Source organism: Hydra vulgaris, chromosome 03, assembly GCF_038396675.1.
Source record: "Hydra vulgaris chromosome 03, alternate assembly HydraT2T_AEP".
Lineage (NCBI taxonomy): Eukaryota > Metazoa > Cnidaria > Hydrozoa > Anthoathecata > Hydridae > Hydra > Hydra vulgaris.
This window is the reverse complement of record NC_088922.1, coordinates 40,267,501-40,287,413: the sequence shown is the minus strand read 5'-3', so window position 1 is coordinate 40,287,413 and position 19,913 is coordinate 40,267,501. Positions and strand designations below refer to the sequence as shown.

At 27.3% G+C, this 19,913-nt stretch overlaps 1 protein-coding gene across 4 annotated transcripts in view; it reads left to right on the top strand.

The window, feature by feature from the left end:
* Positions 1–19,913, top strand: part of LOC100198867 (protein C-mannosyl-transferase DPY19L3) — a 48,275-nt gene that overhangs the window by 13,045 nt on the left and 15,317 nt on the right. For all 4 annotated transcript variants that reach the window (XM_065793204.1, XM_065793203.1, XM_065793206.1 and 1 more), the window contains 5 exons: positions 4,917–5,007; positions 5,262–5,389; positions 13,073–13,218; positions 13,465–13,588; positions 16,849–16,983. In XM_065793204.1, coding sequence (XP_065649276.1) covers positions 4,917–5,007; positions 5,262–5,389; positions 13,073–13,218; positions 13,465–13,588; positions 16,849–16,983 — 624 coding nt within the window. The remainder of the gene's footprint in view (positions 1–4,916; positions 5,008–5,261; positions 5,390–13,072; positions 13,219–13,464; positions 13,589–16,848; positions 16,984–19,913) is intronic.

Below are 19,913 nucleotides of genomic sequence, written 5' to 3'. Positions count from 1 at the left end.
AAGATTTTAGTTTTTTCTTGTAAATAGTTGTGTTTTTTTCGTCACAGATGATATTTTGAATTATATTCCAAAGTTCAAGACCATTGTGAGATAATGCTCGATTACCAATACTATTACTGCATTTTGTTTCCTTTAATTTTGAAGTTCTTTCTGACATTGAGTAGTGAATTAAATTGCATAATGATGTTGGTGCTTCCAGAATAATAGATTTGTGCATTATTAAAAGGACCTTGATATAGATTCATTATCTAATTTTCAGCCAATGCAAATTGTTAAATTCCTGGTCGCTTACATGATTTTCTATTCTGGTTTTAAATAATAGTTTTTTAATGCAATTTTATTTATTTGTGTTTTTAAAGATAACTCATTGTCAAGTATCACACCTAAACTCAACAAATCTAATGTGTTCCTTGTTAACAAAAGTACCTTTTATAACAATATCTTTTTGAATGCTAGGTGGTGTCATAATTAATATTTTTGTTTTCGATTGGTTAAGACACAAAAATGATTCATTCATCCATTTAGATATGTATTCTAGACATTTATATCCAGGTCTATCCAAGACTAGTGTGTTATATTTAGATGAAATAAGGAATGCTCTTAGAGTTTAATGATCATCTGAGTATCCAAAAGTTTTAACATATTTGTATAGTATAAGTTTTAAGATATTTGTATAGTGGTCTCATATAGATTTGGGCCTAAGACTGTACCTTGTGGTGCTCCATATTTTACACTTTGGTTCGTGGAATATGTGTTACCAATTTTACTTTCTTGCTTATGGTTAACTAAAAATGACTCGAACCACTTTTGAGCTGAGTCAGTTATACCAATTTTGCTAGTTAATAGTCCAAGTAGTTTTTGCTGATCAATGGTGTCGAAAGCAGCATATTAAAAATTCTTGAATCTTATGGCCATACTCCTCCTGTCATTCCAAAAAAAAAAAAAAAAAATCAACAAAAATATAATAGTGCCTTGGTTCCCAGCTCTTTGTTCATAAGATTTTCGATTGTGAATTTGACGGATCTGTCAGGGTCTAACTTCAAGATTTAAATCATGTTGAAGATGACCGGAACTTGATCCATTAAGGTATTGGAAATAACCTGTCTTGATCACTTTATTTCCTTGCAAATCTTGACATGCTCCAAAATGCCTCGTTGAATGAGATGATTTGTTAAAACTGTTACATTTTCCATTGTAATTCAAATTAAAAACTTGCCTAAGGGTAGTAATAGTTATTGTTTAATTAGTAAAATATATTTTAAACATAAAATCATCAGCCAAACATCAGAGGATACTAGCAATCAACACACTGAGATCCAAATATGAACTACTAAATTTAAATTAGTCTCATAAAGCAATTAAGTTAGGTGAAATTTGCTTGTGTGTTAAAGATTATTATGAAAACCGCAAATATTTTGTAATATATTTATTGAGATAATTGTATGGTGATAATAGTTTTTAATATTTTTAGGAGTTATAATCATCAAGTATTAATAAAAATTTTTTACTCTTAAAGTTTTATCTATTAAAACTTTTACAAGACAATAGCAGATTGCTGTTTGCTAGTATCAAAAATGAGTATTTATATTAAGTGTTTTATGTCAAAATAACTTCTCCTAAGAACTATACAAAACACCACAAACTGTATCAGGATTTTTATGATTTCTTTAATAGTTATAAAGGCTAGAACACAATGAACCACAGTGACCGCCAGGTTTGAAGTCTCCCCACATCAGATTTTTTTTTATAAATACTTAGTTGTATATATGAAAATAAATATTTGGTTAGTAAAAACCTCTAGGGGAATGGAAAAATGTATGAAAATCAAAAAATAAAAATTATAATTTTTAGTTAAAAAATATCCGCCATTTTAAAAAAAAAGGCCTAAACTTGCTAATCAAATACCGGCGTATTTTGATTTTAGACATTTTTTTTAGACATACTCTGGTACACAACGACTTGAGTTTTATTAAATGGCGGTCAACAATTTATGTGCTGTTTGTTTTAAAATCTTTGGTAAAAAGTCAGCAAAGCTTCATAAAATATCTAAAGCTATTGAAGAAAAAATAAAAACCTTTATTTGGGATAGCTATGATCAAAATTTAGCAAACCATCCTAAAGTTATTTGTAGCAATTGTTATAAAAACCTTTATTGTTTGGAAAAAAACGATACAAAATACCTTGATAAGTGGCTAAAGCAAATTTCTCAGGTTAGCTGATAAAATTAATAAAAAACTATATTTAAGACTTAGTGTTTAATTAAATAAAGCTGTTTTATTTTTTATTAATTTTTTAAAAAGAAAGAGCTGTGTCTCAATGAACTTTAATAAACTTGAAAAAAAACAACAACATTTAAACAGCTTGTTTCAGGAACTAATATGTCATCGATGTGTTTATTTTTATTGTGTTATATTTTTTATATTACTAATTTATATAGTTTTAGATTTTTTTTTTGTTTAGATAAACCGTCAAGATATCAGAAGAACTTCAGATGTTTCAGAAATATCGAAAAAATATTAACATTATTACTTCTGAGTTAAATGAAGATAAAAATGAAAGGATGTGCTTAAAATGTTATGGAGTTGTTAAGTCAGGCATTATTCATCTTTGTAGTGATGTTCAAGCTGTGAAAAATTTAGTTAATGCAGCATATGCATTGGGATCAGCAAGTGCAAAACGTGTCGCTTCAAGTATTTTAAAAACAAAAATGGAAAAGGAAAATATTTTTAGAGGTGAAAAATTCACAATTGCTACTCATGGGAAACCATTAACTATTGTTGCCGGAACTACGGACAATAAATGTGACCGTGCTAATTTTAGTCAAGTATCTTTTGGAACAATCATTGAGCTTATAAAATGTTTAGAACTATCTCAGTGTAAAACCAAAAAAATGTGTTCTATATTTAGAAAAAGTCTTGGCTTTCAAAGTAGCATTGAAGGAAATATTGTTAAAAAATTAGAGGCTTTAAAAGCAGAAATGAATGAATATTTTTCATGTACAGAAGAAGAATTTGTTGAAGCTGGTGATATAGTAAATAAATCAATGGTTTATATTAAAGATATTGATGAATTTATACATGATATAATCACTGAAAGGAATATTGACCCTCTTTCTACAATTGTAAGAGTTGCTGCGGATTCTGGTCATGGTTTTTTAAAGGTCACTATGAATGTTTTTAATCCGCATGATAAAACTAGAAACCAACCTGACCTTGATGATGCTGGAGTTAAGCGTTGTTTTATTGTTGCTAATGTAGAAGGAGTGTCTGAACACAATGGAAATCTTAGAAAATTAGTTGATACTCTTAATCTTCAAAATATTAAGTATTCTGTTGCATTTGATTTAAAGTGTGCAAACTCAATGTTTGGCATTACAAGCCATGCTGGAAAATATAGTTGTTTGTCATGTGAAGGAGAATGAGTCTTTTGGATGGTGGAGAAAAACGAACTCTTGGTTCCCTCGATTATCATTACAGTAAATACACAGAAGCTGGAAAACCAAAATCAAAGATGGCTGTTTATAAAAATGTTATTAATCCAAGATTATTATATCTTGAAGAGGATCCAGACACAATTATTGAAAATTTAGTTCCAGTACCTGAGTTGCATACATTAATCGGAATAGTTACAACTTTTGGAAAACTATTATCAAAACTATGGCCTGGCTTTGAAAAGTGGTGACTTTTCAAAGCCACTTTTACCAAAGTGGTAACTCAAATTACATATTTTTCAGAGGTTACCATGGCATTGGATTTGATGGCAACAATGCCAACAGACTTTTAGTTAAGTTGATCAAGGAAAGCTTGATTTACTACCAGTAATTGAATGTTTAAGAAAGTTTCAATCAATGAAGCACCTTTGGAGAAAAAATTGGTGATATTGAATCTGTTGTTTTCGAATTCAAGATGTCTTATGCTAATTAAAGGGAATATATTAATACTTACTTTGAAAACATTTCTTTGAATATACCGTGGAAAGTTCATATTGCAGTTAACCATATTGTACCATTTCTAAAAAGTACCAATACTGATAATGGCTTGGAATTTACTCTGAACAAGCAGGTGAATCTGTTCATCATGAGTTTAAAAAGACATGCAATAAATATAAGAGACGACAAAGCCACCCAGACTATGCTAAACGATTAAAGTCAAGTGTTGTGGACTTTTCAACATTTAACAAATAGTTAACAAGTTTACTATTCAATTTAATATATTTTGCTACACAACTATGTCAAAATTATTATTTACAAAGTATTTTAATAGCATGAAAAATACTTTTAATTGAGTATTGATAAAATAGAATGCTATTTTTGTATTTCAAAGCTTAGTCAAGATATTTTTCACATTAAATGCATTTTGTTGTTGTTTTTATACCTACATTCATTTTCTTTGTAATCTGTTATATAAATGTTCTAACACTTTTTTAATGCCTTTATATTATGGGAGTACACAAGTACAGAGTAAAAATTAGGTTTCTTCATAAAATAATGTGAAATATATGAACTTCAATAAAGTTAACGGTGTACGCCCCTCCCCTTTTATCTAAAGTTTAGATGTGTAAAAATTTTATTCTAGCCATTCCTATGGAGGTTCTTAATACCTTTACTTAACTTATATACTATGTTACTTCTTAATAAGAAAAAAAAATTGGATGTGGGGAGACTTCAAACCTGGCGGTTATTGTGGTTCACAGTGAGAAATACATTTTATATTTTGTGATAAAGAAAATGTTAATACTAATAAAGTTATAATTTTTGAATATTTTTTAATACTTAAAAACTAGGCTAGTTTTGATGGTTTGTATATATATAAAAAAGGTTATAAGTAAAATGCAAACTTTTTGTGAATGTTTACCATAATGATTATAAATTTATTTGTTCTATTTGATATATAATTTTTTTTCCTTTTTTTTTTCAGCAAGTGGAAAGAGAAATATCATTTAGAACTGAATCAGGACTTTATTTTTCCTACTATAAACAATTAGTTCTTGCTCCAACACTTTTAAAAGGTAAACACAAAGTAAACTTTTTTGAATTTTCTATTTTAAACTTGAATTAGTAATATCCTGTTTTCATGAACAAAAAATAAATATGTAGTTTTGACTTTTTTTCATCACAGTTACATTATTTAAAAAGAAATTGGTAAAGTTGTTAAACATTCAGCATCACTCTATACAAGAAACTTTGTTTACAAAGAAAATACTGTCATATATTTTTTCATATGATTATGTTTATGTATTTAAAAAAAGTTAATTTATTTTAGGGATCCACTCATTAATTAATGATAATTTAACTGAACATTTGTTGACAATTAATATCCTTGAGAGATTTAATATTTATCAAGAAGTTTTACTTGCCGCAATATATAGGATTCTGCCATCAAGTATACAGGTTTATAATTTTCTCTTTATTAAGTATACCAGGTGTTATGAATACTATTATTATGTACACTATACTGCTTATACTATACTGATATAAATATTGGTACTTTGATGTGCTTATATTGTATCAAAGTGTTAACAAACCATGCATTTAGATAACATATTGCAAGTTGATTTTTAGTTCTGCTAAATAAAACTTTTATTTAGCACATCTTTTAATGTCAAAGAAATAGCTTGCTGCCGGGGTCTTCAGTACATACATTGACTATCATATAGCCTGCTGCCACAAAGGAGTTCTGCCACATTAATAAAATTTAATAATATAGTCATGTACTAAGGAAAATAAACATTTTATTTTGAAACTTTATACTTAACTTATGTTAGATCACTTAAGTTACTGGGCAATTATTAAAGATTTCCCCTTAAATTAGCTCATATATCAACAACAAAAAATGTTAGTGAGCTGATAGTTTAAAGAAAATCAGTTTTTGCTTATAGTAGATGAAAAAGTGGCCAAAACCATCATATTTAAATAGAGTTGAATTAACCAATGCAAGTTTGCAATATTTTGAAATATTTCTAGTTCTCATTTTTTCAGCTTTTTAAATCCGTTAACTTTGTTATTATTCTAAAATTCAATAATCAGTATTAAATAAAAAATATTTACACATTGATCTCCAATCTATAATGAAAAAACTTGAGTTGAACTTTAATAGTTTATTCATGCAAATAATTATCAAATAAAATTAGATAAATAAACCAAACAGTAAAATATAATATTAAAAAATTAAACACATGTAAATGATACTAATGTATTTTTATATTCATTGTGAATTGCATTAATCCAAAAGAGTTTAGCAATCATGAAATGTTCAAACTAATTGCTATACTAATTTTTATATATGTTTTTCTTTTTATTATTTCTACTAGTTAAATAATTAATACATTTAAAGTTTTAAAGTTTACAACTAAAAAGAAAAAAAAACTGAATAAAAAAATTTTTTTTTTTTGGTTGGTTTTAAAATTCTTGTATTTCCTGACCATAAGTAACAGTTTAAAAAATGCTTATTTTTAAAAGTAATTGTTTATAAAGATTCCTGTAGTTTTATAATATTATTTGTATATCTATTACATTTTTTCTTGATGCATTTTTATTTCAAGTAAAATTTGGAATATAATATTTTTTTTTTTTTAATTTTTTTAACTTATAATACCAGGAAATTAAATGGTGTTAAAACATACAAAAAATTATAAATATAAATTATAAGTAAGCTAGTGTAATTTATTACTTTTGTAGTTGTAAATTTATTTTGTTTTGTTTTTTGGTAAATAAGCTTTGGTAAATTCTCTCCTTCAATAATTACAGTGTTTACTGTTTTTTGTATTTTCTAGATATTGTAATTGATGATCACTTAACTCAACCCTTGTTAAATCGCATAAGTTTTTTATATTTATGTACAAGATAATTTTAGTCAATTTCCAAGGCCAGATCAAGAGCATTTGGTCTTATTTAGATATGCGACTCTAGGGGCCTGGAAAAACTGTTTCTTTCTAAAAAATGTCCTTTAAAATACAATTATCATTATTTAAACAGTCTGTTATAGTCGAAAAATAGTTTCAATTGTGTCCTTTTTTTTAACTTGCCTTAAACTATAAACATTTATTTTATATTTTAAACAATGTGCATTAACGTTCTTAACATTAGATCTTTGTTGAAAAGCAATATCAGTGGTATCCTTTTTTTTAAGTAACAAAATTAAAGAATTTTTTTATTTAATAATTTTCACTTCCAACAAGGCTGCAAGCAACCACTATTAGAATTGGAAGTTACTGGAAGAGAAAAGATGAAGTTGAAAAAAATATATATATGCCATAAATTGGTCAAAAGCATGTCCAAAAGCAAGGGAAAAAAATATTTCTTTCTGTTATTGTATTATTAATTTTGTTAACTATTTGTTGCATAAACATTGAATTTTCTTGATTTTTTTCAATATAAAAGTAAAATTATATATTTTAGTATTTTTTTCCAGTAAATCTCCAGCTACTTTAAACTAAATTGTTAGTAGCATAAAAAAATCAAAGGGAAAGTAATAGTTTTTTCAAAGGCATAAGTATTAACACTAAACTTTAAGTATACAAAAAAAATAATATCAATTATCATTAATTATTCTGAATAAAGTGTATTCTTCTAAATAATATATATATATATATATATATATATATATATATATATATATATATATATATATATATATATATATATATATATATATATATATATATATATATATATATATATATATTCTCAGGAGATAGTGTGGTCACACCGCTTATATTACCCTGCATACATTTTTTTGACAACTTGATTTTTTGCATATATTGATAATAGAGTTTTAAAAAATGCACTGAAAAAGCCAAACTAATTTTTAGAGAAAATTAAAAATCAACAAACCATAAATTGATAGGTTTATAGTTTGTTTATTTTTGCCAGAAATTGTTCCAGATGTCCACTTGTGACTAAAATGGTAACTCTGTCTACAACCTCCTTACTCCCTGAAATATCAGAAAGCAGTTTACTACTCCAATGCAGAAGTAGCAGGGTATCTACCACGAATTTAGGTTGCATTCCTGCACCAACAACGTAGTGTGTCTTGATTCGTGCTTGTTAAATTGTGTTGTAAAAGAAAGCAACATCATCCAGACCAATGCCAAGCGTTTGTGCAACAGCACCGGCAATGAACATTGCACTAAAATCTGGAAGCTTTATGCAGTTGAGAGTAGCAGCAACCTCCTTTGTAACAATAGTTTTTTTTAGTCTTTTCAGTTTCGGTTCATGTGTTGTTGAAGTTAAAGGAACATCAAAGTTGTTATCATTTGAATCGTTGCTTGATTTGCTGCTGGACTAGCCAATGTCCACTGGCACTATAGCAGCTACAGGTGCTTGTTGCACTTCAATATCAGATTTTTTCTTTCGAGAAACTGCCTTTAAAAGCAGTTCTTCTGTGCCTCTGTCAAAAATTGGCAAAGGCACAGGAGAATAGCAGTGTAATGCTTGTCTTTGGGCGCTGGATAACTGGGAGTTATGTTTTCAAGTTCAAGGAATCATGTTTGACACAACTAGTTCTAACACTGGAGTACATCTTGGCTCATGCACATTAATTGAGAAAACTTTGAAATGTGAACTGATATGGATTGCATGTTGTCACCATATAATTGAGGTCATGTTATCGGTTGTATTCTCAGAACTGGATGTCATTAAATGAATTGGAATTTTATCAACAAATCTAGCTTCAAAGTCGCTGCCAATAATGTCTTTAATAGAATGCCTAAAGGTTTTAACAAGAGATGATCTTATTTTATAAGATTGCAATCAGAGATAAATCTCTGCAAGAAGATTAAGGAGAGCTTCTTCAGTTATTCCTTTTTTTTCTGGCAGAGAAACTGATAGCAAGCAATGTCTTTGTGCATTAGATGCCCTGCACAATGCATGATAAATGGCTAAGTAGTGAACGACTGGGGTTGATATTTGACTGGGGCCAAGCCGAGTCTAATAAAATATAGCCTGGGCCGGGTTTGTGACCGGGGTTGCATAAACATACATCCTAAGGTATAATTTTTTTATTCAAAACTCATGTTATATTTTATACATGTGTGCATATATAAACATCATTATGATCAACATGATCATCATAATCATCATTACCATCATCATTACCATCATCATAATCTTCTTCTCTTTTTGCAAATACTACACTATATAAATACTAAAGTTTAAATAAATATGAAAGGATATTGTATGCCAGCATCTAAATAAATGGCAAACATATGGATATAAACATGTTTATATCCATAATATGTATGCATAAAGCGCATCTCAGAAGCTTTTATTCCTTCTGGGCTAAAAGTTTGGAAGCTTTTATTCCTACTCTTCAAGTCAAACCTCATTCTACTCTTTATTTTTTCACCATTTTGAGCAGTTGCTTTATTAATCATTTATTTTATCTTTTTTTTACAAGAACATCTCTCTTAAGAACAAATGTACTTTTATTATTTTAAGAAGCCAATGTAATAAGTCCCATCTGATGTTAAGCTCTGTTATTCTCAGTTAACTAAATCTTGTATCTTATATCAAATGTTAGGTTCTAGAGACTTTTGGTTAGTCTTCAACAATGTCATTAACTAAAGTAAGTCTAACATTTAATCTTATTAATTATATAATATTTTATAATATTCAATTTTTAAAAAGTGCTAAATAAGTGGTTCCAATTTTTCAAAACACTAGAAAACACTTTGACCTCTTCAACTATCCTACGATTAGTCTTCACTCTGTTATTAGTTTCTTTATATAAAGGTTTTGAGATTATTAAATTATTTCTTACCAACTGCACTAATAGAATTATTCTTGAAGGTCTACATTCTTCTTTATTTCAAGTAACTTTAAGGGTACCACAAGGTATCTTGTGGTACACTTAAATCTTTGCTCATGTATTGTTTCTGTTATCTACAATATCAATCTTCGTGAAAATTTAACATCTAAAGTGGCTCTATTTGTTGACGACTTAACTTTATACTCTTATCTGGGGAAAAAAACTTCACTTTTTGATTGCTTAGAACAAGCAGCCAATTTTTAATCTGATCTCTCTTCTGTAACAGTCTAAGGCTTGCTGTGGCTTATGGATTTAAATTCTGAACTTATAAACTGCAATTTTTGTTAGACAACAAAACTAATTTATATACTGCAAATAAATATTGCCATAATGTTGGTAATATCTATATTGATGAATAACAACCCTCTTACTCTCAGACAAAGTCTAAAAGCACATTGTAAATGTAATTGGGTCATGGTGTAGTGGTAGAGCACTCGCGAAGCACCATCTGATAATAGTAAGCGACCAAGGCTGATATTTAACTGGGGCCAGGTGGCTGACCGGAGCTGATATATGGCTGGGGCTACCTAAATCTTGACAAACCCTATAAATGAAATAAATGTTTTATTTTGGATTGAAATTCATGTTATGTTTATAAATACATATAGTTGAGTATATATATAATATATTTATATTCATATATGTATATATATATGTGTGTATGTATATATATATATATATATATATATATATATATATATATATATATATATATATGTGTATATATATATATATGTGTATATATATATATATGTATGTATGTATGTATGTATGTATGTATGTATGTATGTATGTACAAGAGTTGAGTTAAGCAATCATGAATCGCAATATCTGCAAAAATATCTGGTCTTCGAAATTTTAGTTTTTTTACAAAACTGTGTACTTTGTTTTTATGGAGCAAATTAGCTTAAATTTGTTAGCAAATAGCAAATATAAAAACAATAAACTTAACACTACAAAAGTAATAACACTCTAGTCACTAACTGCATTATAAAAGTAATAACACTATAATAGTGTTATTACTTTTATAATGCTCTTATAACTTTTATAATTCGTTCTTTGTTTAAACAACATAAGTAATCCCAAATTTTAATTGAAATAGAAAAACATCTAGAAAAAATGAGTGGATATTCAAATAAAATTAAAAGCTTCAGGAACTTAAACATATACATCCTTTATGAGAAATATTTAGCATTTCTAAAATGTTACTAATGGTGCGTAAAAACGTGCATTAATTATAAAATCAACCAATAAAAAAATTTTATTGGTAGATTATAAAGTTAACGCGCGTTTTTACTACAGGGCCAAGGCCATGGCCCAGGTTCTTTCCTACTTGGTAAAAGGCACTACTGAATAACCTTAAACTACTAAAGCTGCTTGACGAGTATCCCAAATGCTGTGTCAGTGATAAAGCATCTGTTGCTTTAAAGTCACACTTATGGTACTTTTCAGGGCATCTAATTCCACTTGCTTTGTTTGACAAGCGGGTCAAAGATAAAATTATCGGTGGTTAATTAAAACATTCTTATGGTGGTAATGGTGGTAAATTAAAAGGTAATGGTGGTAAAAAGCTACCCTTCTTAAGGTCGTTAATGACACGGTAGAGTGAGGTATTGCCTTCATCCAATGCTACAAATGTGCACTGACGAAGAACGAGACTCAAAAACAATATTTATTGCAGCTTGTTAGAGCCATCAGAAGCAGTTTCCTGTTCGAACTAAAGGAGTACTGATGAATGTCAATATATAACTTTTAGTAGATACTGGACATTAATACTGGTCTTTAGGGAAACACCAAGAGATTTTTTTTTATTTTTTTTTTTTAACACTAAAATAAATTAAAAATTTGTTTTAAAGGAATATTTGTCATAAGACTTGTTTTCATCTTTACATTTACCATTTTATCAATATTGTATTAAAAAAATCTTTGTATTTTTCTAAACCTAAAATAGAAATATTTGTATTTGTATTTGAAAAGTGTTGATTACATATATTTGTATTTAAATTTGTATTTGGAAATCTAAAATTAATAGATTTGTATTTGAATTTGTATTTGATCAAATGTATTTGACCTAAACTCTGACAACAGTATTAGCCACTCTAGTTCATGTGATTGCAGTATTTAAAATTAATTATGATTTAATTATCACAAATAACATTCACTGAATCACATGTTGGTTCAGTGAATGTTATTTTTGATAAAAATCTATGATGCTAATAAAAGTGAGACTCATTTCTTTTTTTTACGGTTTACTTAAAAAAAGTGTATTTTGCTAGGGACCTAAATTTAAATTGTGAGTTAACTGGAAACAAACAGGAGTGTTAAAGCTACCATAGTATTATTTGTAGAAAAGTGAAAGAGATAAGCAATGTTTTGATCATGTGACAGTGGCTCAAGTTTAGTAGATAAAGCATGTCCAAGAACATTAACAATGCACTTTTGAACTTTATCTTAAAGATAGCAAGCTTCATTAGTAAAACCAGCCAGTATGACAATAGTTTTCTATTTAAGGGTAAGTATGAGATTAATAGAGGTAGAGAATGGAATCAGAAGTAAAGAAATTGTAGGCATGATTAAGAGAGGCAGTTTTAGCAGAACTTGCTTGCTTTTAGTTAAGTAATTGTCAATTTATATGTATTTGTATTTTCTATATTACAAAGAGGGTTTACAATGTTAAAATAAGAAAAATTTATGAAAAAATAACATTAAAAGAGCGAATTTAAACAATGGATAATTTTGCTTTACTTTTTCTAAATTCCTTAAAACTCATTTTTTTGTACTTAAAATTGTTTTGAAGTCAGTTAATGTTATTGTTGTTGAATTTAAAAAAAAATTAAGTTATCAAAAACAACTGCACCAAAAATAGAAATTACATGTATGTATAATTTCTATTTTTTCACATCACAAAATCTGACCTTTCCATTAACTCAGAGATATGAGTGTAATTTTGATTAGAATTTATACGTTTGTACTTTTTATTAAGAAATGATACGTTTTTTAAAGATTTACTGAATACTCTTCTAATTTACTCCTTAAAGGATAAAATTCCTGAACGCTTTTCATTACTTTAAAACAAATTTTAAAAAAAAGTTTTAGTTGTGAATCTCTCATATATATCCTATATCTCAGTCATTGATGCTTTGAAGAATATTTATATTTTTTGAAAGCATTCATTAAAAAGACAAAGTTATAAAAATTGTTTTGTATCAATTAATGTAGAATCCTCTGTGTTAATACCAAAATCTTATTTATTCTTAAAATTTTAGAAAAATTGGGAATATGTGTACTTTTATATTGACAATATATTTGGCTTACATGGAGCCATGATGGTGACACTGTTTATATCAGCATGGCTTCTAAGTGGTTCTCCTATTGCTGGACTGCTTGCTAATGGTTTTTTTATATTTCATAGGTTTGTGTACAAAGTTCATTTTAAATTTTAATAAATATGCAAAAAAAATATTTTTATCTTTAAAAATTTTTAAATTTGAATGACCTAAATTTTGATCAAAATGTTGAACTTGAGACCAGAATGTTGTCATAAAACCAGTGTGTACTATGAGACTAGAATGAATTTTTAGTTATGACTTTATTAATATCATATTTTATGATTTCTATAATTTGAATAACACTGCAAGCTCTTTGATTTTTTGTGCAGGCCTCACATGACACGTTTGTTTAAAACTATTCCACTACGTGAAAGTTTTTCTTTACCATTTATATTTATGCAAATAACTTTGCTGACAATCTTCTTTCAAAGAAATGTTAGAGTTTCCTTTGAGGTATGATTTTTTTTTCAGTTGAGTTAAGATATTTTTTAATTACATAAACAAATTTAATTTTTATATATTTTTTAAATTATTAACATATGCCTTTTCCAATATATTTATATTTATTACTAAAAAGTTAACATTACATCAAATTATCATAAGAATAAATTATATATATATACAGGCCTTGTGATGAAGCGGAAGCGATTTCTCCGCGTATGTGAAGCATGTCCGGGCGCGACAAATAGCGTTCGCTTGTTTTGTTGCAAGAGTAAAAAATTATGCTTGTCTAGACTTTGCAAGACGAAAATTATAAAATGATTTTCCAGAAAAAATTTTTAGAAAAATTTTTTTTTGCTGAAGTCAAAATATGTTTCAACAGTAGAGTTTGCATATTGTTAAATAAAGAAGTTATATTCATAATAATGTACATCACGCATAATTTATGCGTGACTTGCTTCAATTTTAATTTATGCGGTATAAGTTCAAATCAAAAATTATTTATTCCTTCTATTTGAAAGCTAAATCCAGCATGTTTGTTTTTTTAAATTCCAGTTGAACTTGATCATATTATCCGCCTAATCGTACCCCTAGTTATATAGAACCATTTGCTGACTCATTTATTTTTTTAGGGTCTGTTTGACAAAAAACATCGCTTAACTAGAACTTTGAATTTTATAAAAGTCCATGTAATAAAATATCAAAACTTGCAACACTTTAATGAAAATTCCAAAATTCAATGTTAAAAAGTTAAATATCTAGTGTAATATTTATAATTATCTAGCGTAATATTTATAAATATCCTATAAATAACTAGTGTAAAAAGTTTATCAAGCTAAAACTTCACTTAAAGCTTTCATACAGGTTCAATCACATTCTATTAATTAATGAATAAAGACATCAAAACGTTGGAATATCAAATATTTTTTTGTCAAGTATAAGTTAATATAAAACTAAATATTTTCACTTCGAATCAGTTAAGCTTATATTAGAGTCTATTTGTTGAAAAAGTTAAAGCTAAACGCATCTTAAAATTAAAAATAAATTCCAATAAACAATATCTATACCAAGTATATTTGTTATATAACTTTGAATTGAAACTTTTGGAAGCATGCTCACAAACAACAACAACAAAAAATGTTGTCACTAGTTTCACAAATGCATTTCTCAAAATATACGTCAGTATATAAGTTATATATTATATTTGTATAAGTATATATATACTTTCACTAATACATATTGTATTAGTATTATTATATATAATATATATTATATTATTACGCTAATATATATTATATTAGTATATTATAGTAGTATAGTAACTCTATTATATATTTATTCACTATATAATCAAGTATATAAAATATTATTCACGTAATATTTAAAAGGCGCATTCAGTTTAAATTAAAAAGCAGTTTTCTATTTTGTATAAACAATGAATGAAAAGTTATGAAGTCATTACTGCTAACAGATAGAAAGGAATGTTTACTATTTTAAAAACGCTTTGTTCCATGAGAATAGAAAATTTAAATTAAAAAATTAAAACTTGATTGAATTAAGAAAAATCAAAAGTTCCACATGATTTTTACAAAATATATCTATATACATATATATTAGGGTGGAGTGAATTTTAGTTTTTTTTACAATTCGTTTAGCCTGGATGTGCAAAAGTTGTCTATTCATTTCAGAAATACTCTGGAAAAATATCAATGCTCTAGGAAATTATCTTGAGGTGCCTCAAGACCTTTAAAATTTTAATGGGTCCCTAATATTATGTAAAAAAAAATTTTTCAAAAGTATGTCATGTTGGGTCTCAAAAGAAGAAAAATTTTATAAAAATTTCAAAAATAACAATTATTTTAAAAAAAAAATTGTTATTTTATAGTTTATTGCAGAAAAAATGACCTTTCAGACTAGAAATGAAAAAAGTTTTTTTTTTTTTAATTATAATTTCAAAAAAATCTTAAATAATAATTTTTTTATAAAATAATTGTTATTTTTGGAATTTTTATAAAATTTTGCTTCTTTTGAGACCCAACATGACATACTTTTGAAAAAAAAATTTTTACATAATATTAGGGACCCATTAAAATTTTAAAGGTCTTGAGGCACCTCAAGATAATTTCCTAGAGCATTGATATTTTTCCAGAGTATTTCTGAAATGAATAGACAACTTTTGCACATCCAGGCTAAACGAATTGTAAAAAAAACTAAAATTCACTCCACCCTAATATATATCCATATCTATATCCATATCTATATATATATCTATATACATATATATACATATATATCCACATGATTTATTAAAATCGTAAGATTTTTTTGCTTTATTGTTTTTAATTTTTTCTTTTTTTAACTTTTTAAATTAAATTAAAAAGTTTCTGTTGTTTAAAATGTCTGTAATCAAGCATGTTAATTCAACTCCAAATAGGAAACAAAGTTATGTAGTCATCTTTTAGTAAATAGCGATATTTCATTGTTTTTATTTAATATCAAAGCTGCAGTATCATATTTTTTCTGCTAGATAAATAGATGCATTAACTAAAAAACCAAAGCTTTTTTGTCTGATTTCCCGAAAAATTTAAACAAAAAATTGTCCACCCTTTTCCTTGTACATACTAGTATGCTTTTGAGTGGCCTCCTCCCCATACTTGCGTACGTAATTTATGGATGGCCTCATGGCAACTAATTTTCAACTCTGAACATCGCGCTCAAAGACTTGATGCCGAGCGAGCATAATTGCGCTCATTGATAATGTATTTTAGTATTACGAGCACGAAATATTGTGCTGGGCAATTTTGTTCATCACATGCACTGTGTATATATATATATTATTTATATATATATATATTATTTATATATATATATATATATATATATATATATATATATATATATATATATATATTACTCTTTAAAGGCATATATTTATGTGTGTATATATATATTACTCTTTAAAGGCATATATTTATGTGTATATATATATATACATAAATTTATGGCTTTAAAGAGTGTAAATATATATACATAAATTTATGGCTTTAAAGAGTGTAAAAACATCAACAGTTGCACAGCCTTTTTTTGTGGCTTTTTGAAAATTTTAAAAACAATTATAAATGTTAATTAAAGCTGTTTCATAATTAAAAGTTTTTGAAACAAATTATTTGCAATCATTACACATTAAGCTTTAACCTCACATTAAAATGAAAACATTGGTACTATTAGAACAATTTAAAATAAAAAAATTATAATTTACATGTTTTTTATAGAAACCCCTTCTTGTACTAATATCATTGACCACATTTGCTTACACAATCACATGGCAGTTTTCACAGTTTGTCATGTTGTTACAGTCATTTGCATTATTTGGAGTTTATGCACTCGAGTTTGTGGAAACACGCAAGGTATATTCTTTCTTTTTTTAATATTTGATACTATTTTTAATTTGATTCATGTTTATAAATAGAAGAATAGAAGTCTAGAAGTACTAAAAATAAAGGTATTTCCTCTATGCCAGTATTTTCTAAAGTTTGTTCGTTACAACATTATTAACATACAATGTTTGTGGTGCGGGAGTTTCTTGTGTTGATCTAAAAGAAAGATATTGCACTGCCTCCTCTTTTTGATTTCTCTGCCATCAAAATTTGACTTTAGACATGGGATCAATGCTGCAACTGTCAAATGGGGTGCCTAAAGCTAACTGAAAAGAGCCCGTTGGAGACCACTAGAAGTTTACAAAAAGAAACACAAAAGAAGTTTACTTGCTGCCTAATTCTTTAAGGATTTTAGTAATTTTAAGCTAAAACATTTAACATTTCTGGACATTATTAAGCTTCTTAATGTTTTGCAAGATTTCATTTGTTAAAAACAAATTCTGGTTGATATATCAGAGAACCAATTGAGAACAACAACAACATCAAGAAAATTTGGTCTTTGATTCAAGCTGATGCTTTGAATTTTTTTTGTTTCTTGTAACATGTCAAAGTCAACATTGTATTTAAATAAACATTCAACTTCAGTCTCATGCAAGTATGCACCCTTGCTTATGCACCCTTGCTTATGGTGCAACTTTGACTCTAGAAATCAATCAAGCTGTGCTTCCAAACATTTTGCTCCTTTTTAGAATTTATTCAAGGTTTTAAAGCTATTTTAAGCATTTAAATTAAATTTATTGCTTTGAATTTAAAAAACAAAAATTAAACAAAATCAGTTGTTATTTAGCTTAAAGACATGTTAACTTTTAACTTTAAATAAGTAAAAAGTAAAAAATAATATATACAATCTACAGATTACATAAGTAGATAAATAATATACAGAATTATACAGAATCTGGAATTCCTTGTATCACAGACTCCTCAATTGTGAAAAAAATGATTGTGAAAAAAAAGTGTGGCTGGCCAAAGATAAAAAGGTGAGATAAAAAAAAGAGACAGTGCAATTGTGAAATGACATAATAAATGTGTAGAATAATAGATTTAATATGAAAAAAAAAATTATTTTACTTTTTTTGCTAAACTACTTTTAACAGTTCAAGAAGTCCACAACATCATTCTTCAAACATCCACAATATCATTCTTCAAACATCCACAACATCATTTTTCAAACATCCACAACATCATTCTTCAAACATCCACAACATCATTCTTCAAACATCCACAACATCATTTTTCAAACATCCACAACATCATTCTTCAAACATCCACAACGTCATTCTTCAAACAATCAGAAGAATCTTTAAGAAGTCCACAACATCATTCTTCAGCCAATCAGAAGCAGAGACCAAAGTTATAGAGGTAGTTTGTAAAAAATGCAAATGTCATGTTGAAAAAATGTTTTGTGGACAGATGATTCAAAATAGTTGTTTTATCGGGCAGATTTTTTTCAAACATCCACAACATCATTTTTCAAACATCCACAACATCATTCTTCAAACATCCACAACATCATTCTTCAAACATCCACAACATCATTTTTCAAACATCCACAACATCATTCTTCAAACATCCACAACGTCATTCTTCAAACAATCAGAAGAATCTTTAAGAAGTCCACAACATCATTCTTCAACCAATCAGAAGCAGAGACCAAAGTTATAGAGGTAGTTTGTAAAAAATGCAAATGTCATGTTGAAAAAATGTTTTGTGGACAGATGATTTAAAATAGTTGTTTTATCGGGCAGATTTTTTTCAAACATCCACAACATCATTTTTCAAACAGATTTATCGGGCAGATTACGTTTTCAACAGATTACAGAAAGTCTGGTAAAAAGTAGCTTATAAATTGCAAGGTACAGTAAAACATGAGGAAATGGTTAGGAGTATAAGTTAGTATAAATTAAACTAGGAAAATTGACATTTATTGATGACAAAATAAGTACTTGCCATTATCTATTACAACAAAGTATTATATGCATGGTATTCAATGTCAGACATGCATCATATTCAATGTCAGACTGCGCACCTAAATGCGCAGTTATTAGTATAATTTTTATATATATACGTAAATAATTTTAAATGTATTCTACATATAGAGTGATTCTACAAATAGAGTTTAAGTTGATTCTTGATTGTCAGTCAAGACAGAATAGTCTACTCAATATAACGGAGTGATTTCATAAACTAGAGTTATATATTAAATTGACATTACATCAGAATAAAGCTTTACAAATAAAGAAGGGTTTCGAATCAGTGATATAATTCTTTGCCTGGTACCGCTGAATTTTGATATTATGCAGAAGAAAATCAAATCTGGTCACAGCGGAAGCAATTTTTTGATTTATTTGAGATTAGATCAGCAATATTCAATTTTGAGCATTGATTTAGCTGATGTACTGCATAAGAAATTTACACAACATTATAATAGTAATCTAATTGGTCTACTAATTTACTAACAAAATCCTAAAAAATACAACAAAAATTTTTTATAAAATCAACATATATTTTTAATGCCAAAGAAAACTGTTATGCATCAAGAAATTAAAAAATTGACAAAAATTTATACAATTGAAGATAATGAAGACAAATCTATTCAGGATTCTTAAGAACATAGTCCTATCATTGCTGAACGAAGAATTAAAAAATCAAATTTAGAAAGAAAAGAAAAATAGGGCAGAAAATGTAAAGAAGATGCCGAATTTGACTTTGAGAAGTTGCTAAAAAATCTCTGCCTATAAAAGTAACAAAGTAAAAAGCAAGCTTCTTATCATAACATAAAACTACTTGATGATAATATCGCCAGCAAGAACTTTGACCAATTTTTCAGCTACTAGTTATATATGCATCCTTTAAGAAGTTGAGAAATAATAGGGTAAGTAGGGTTATGATTTTTTTTTCAA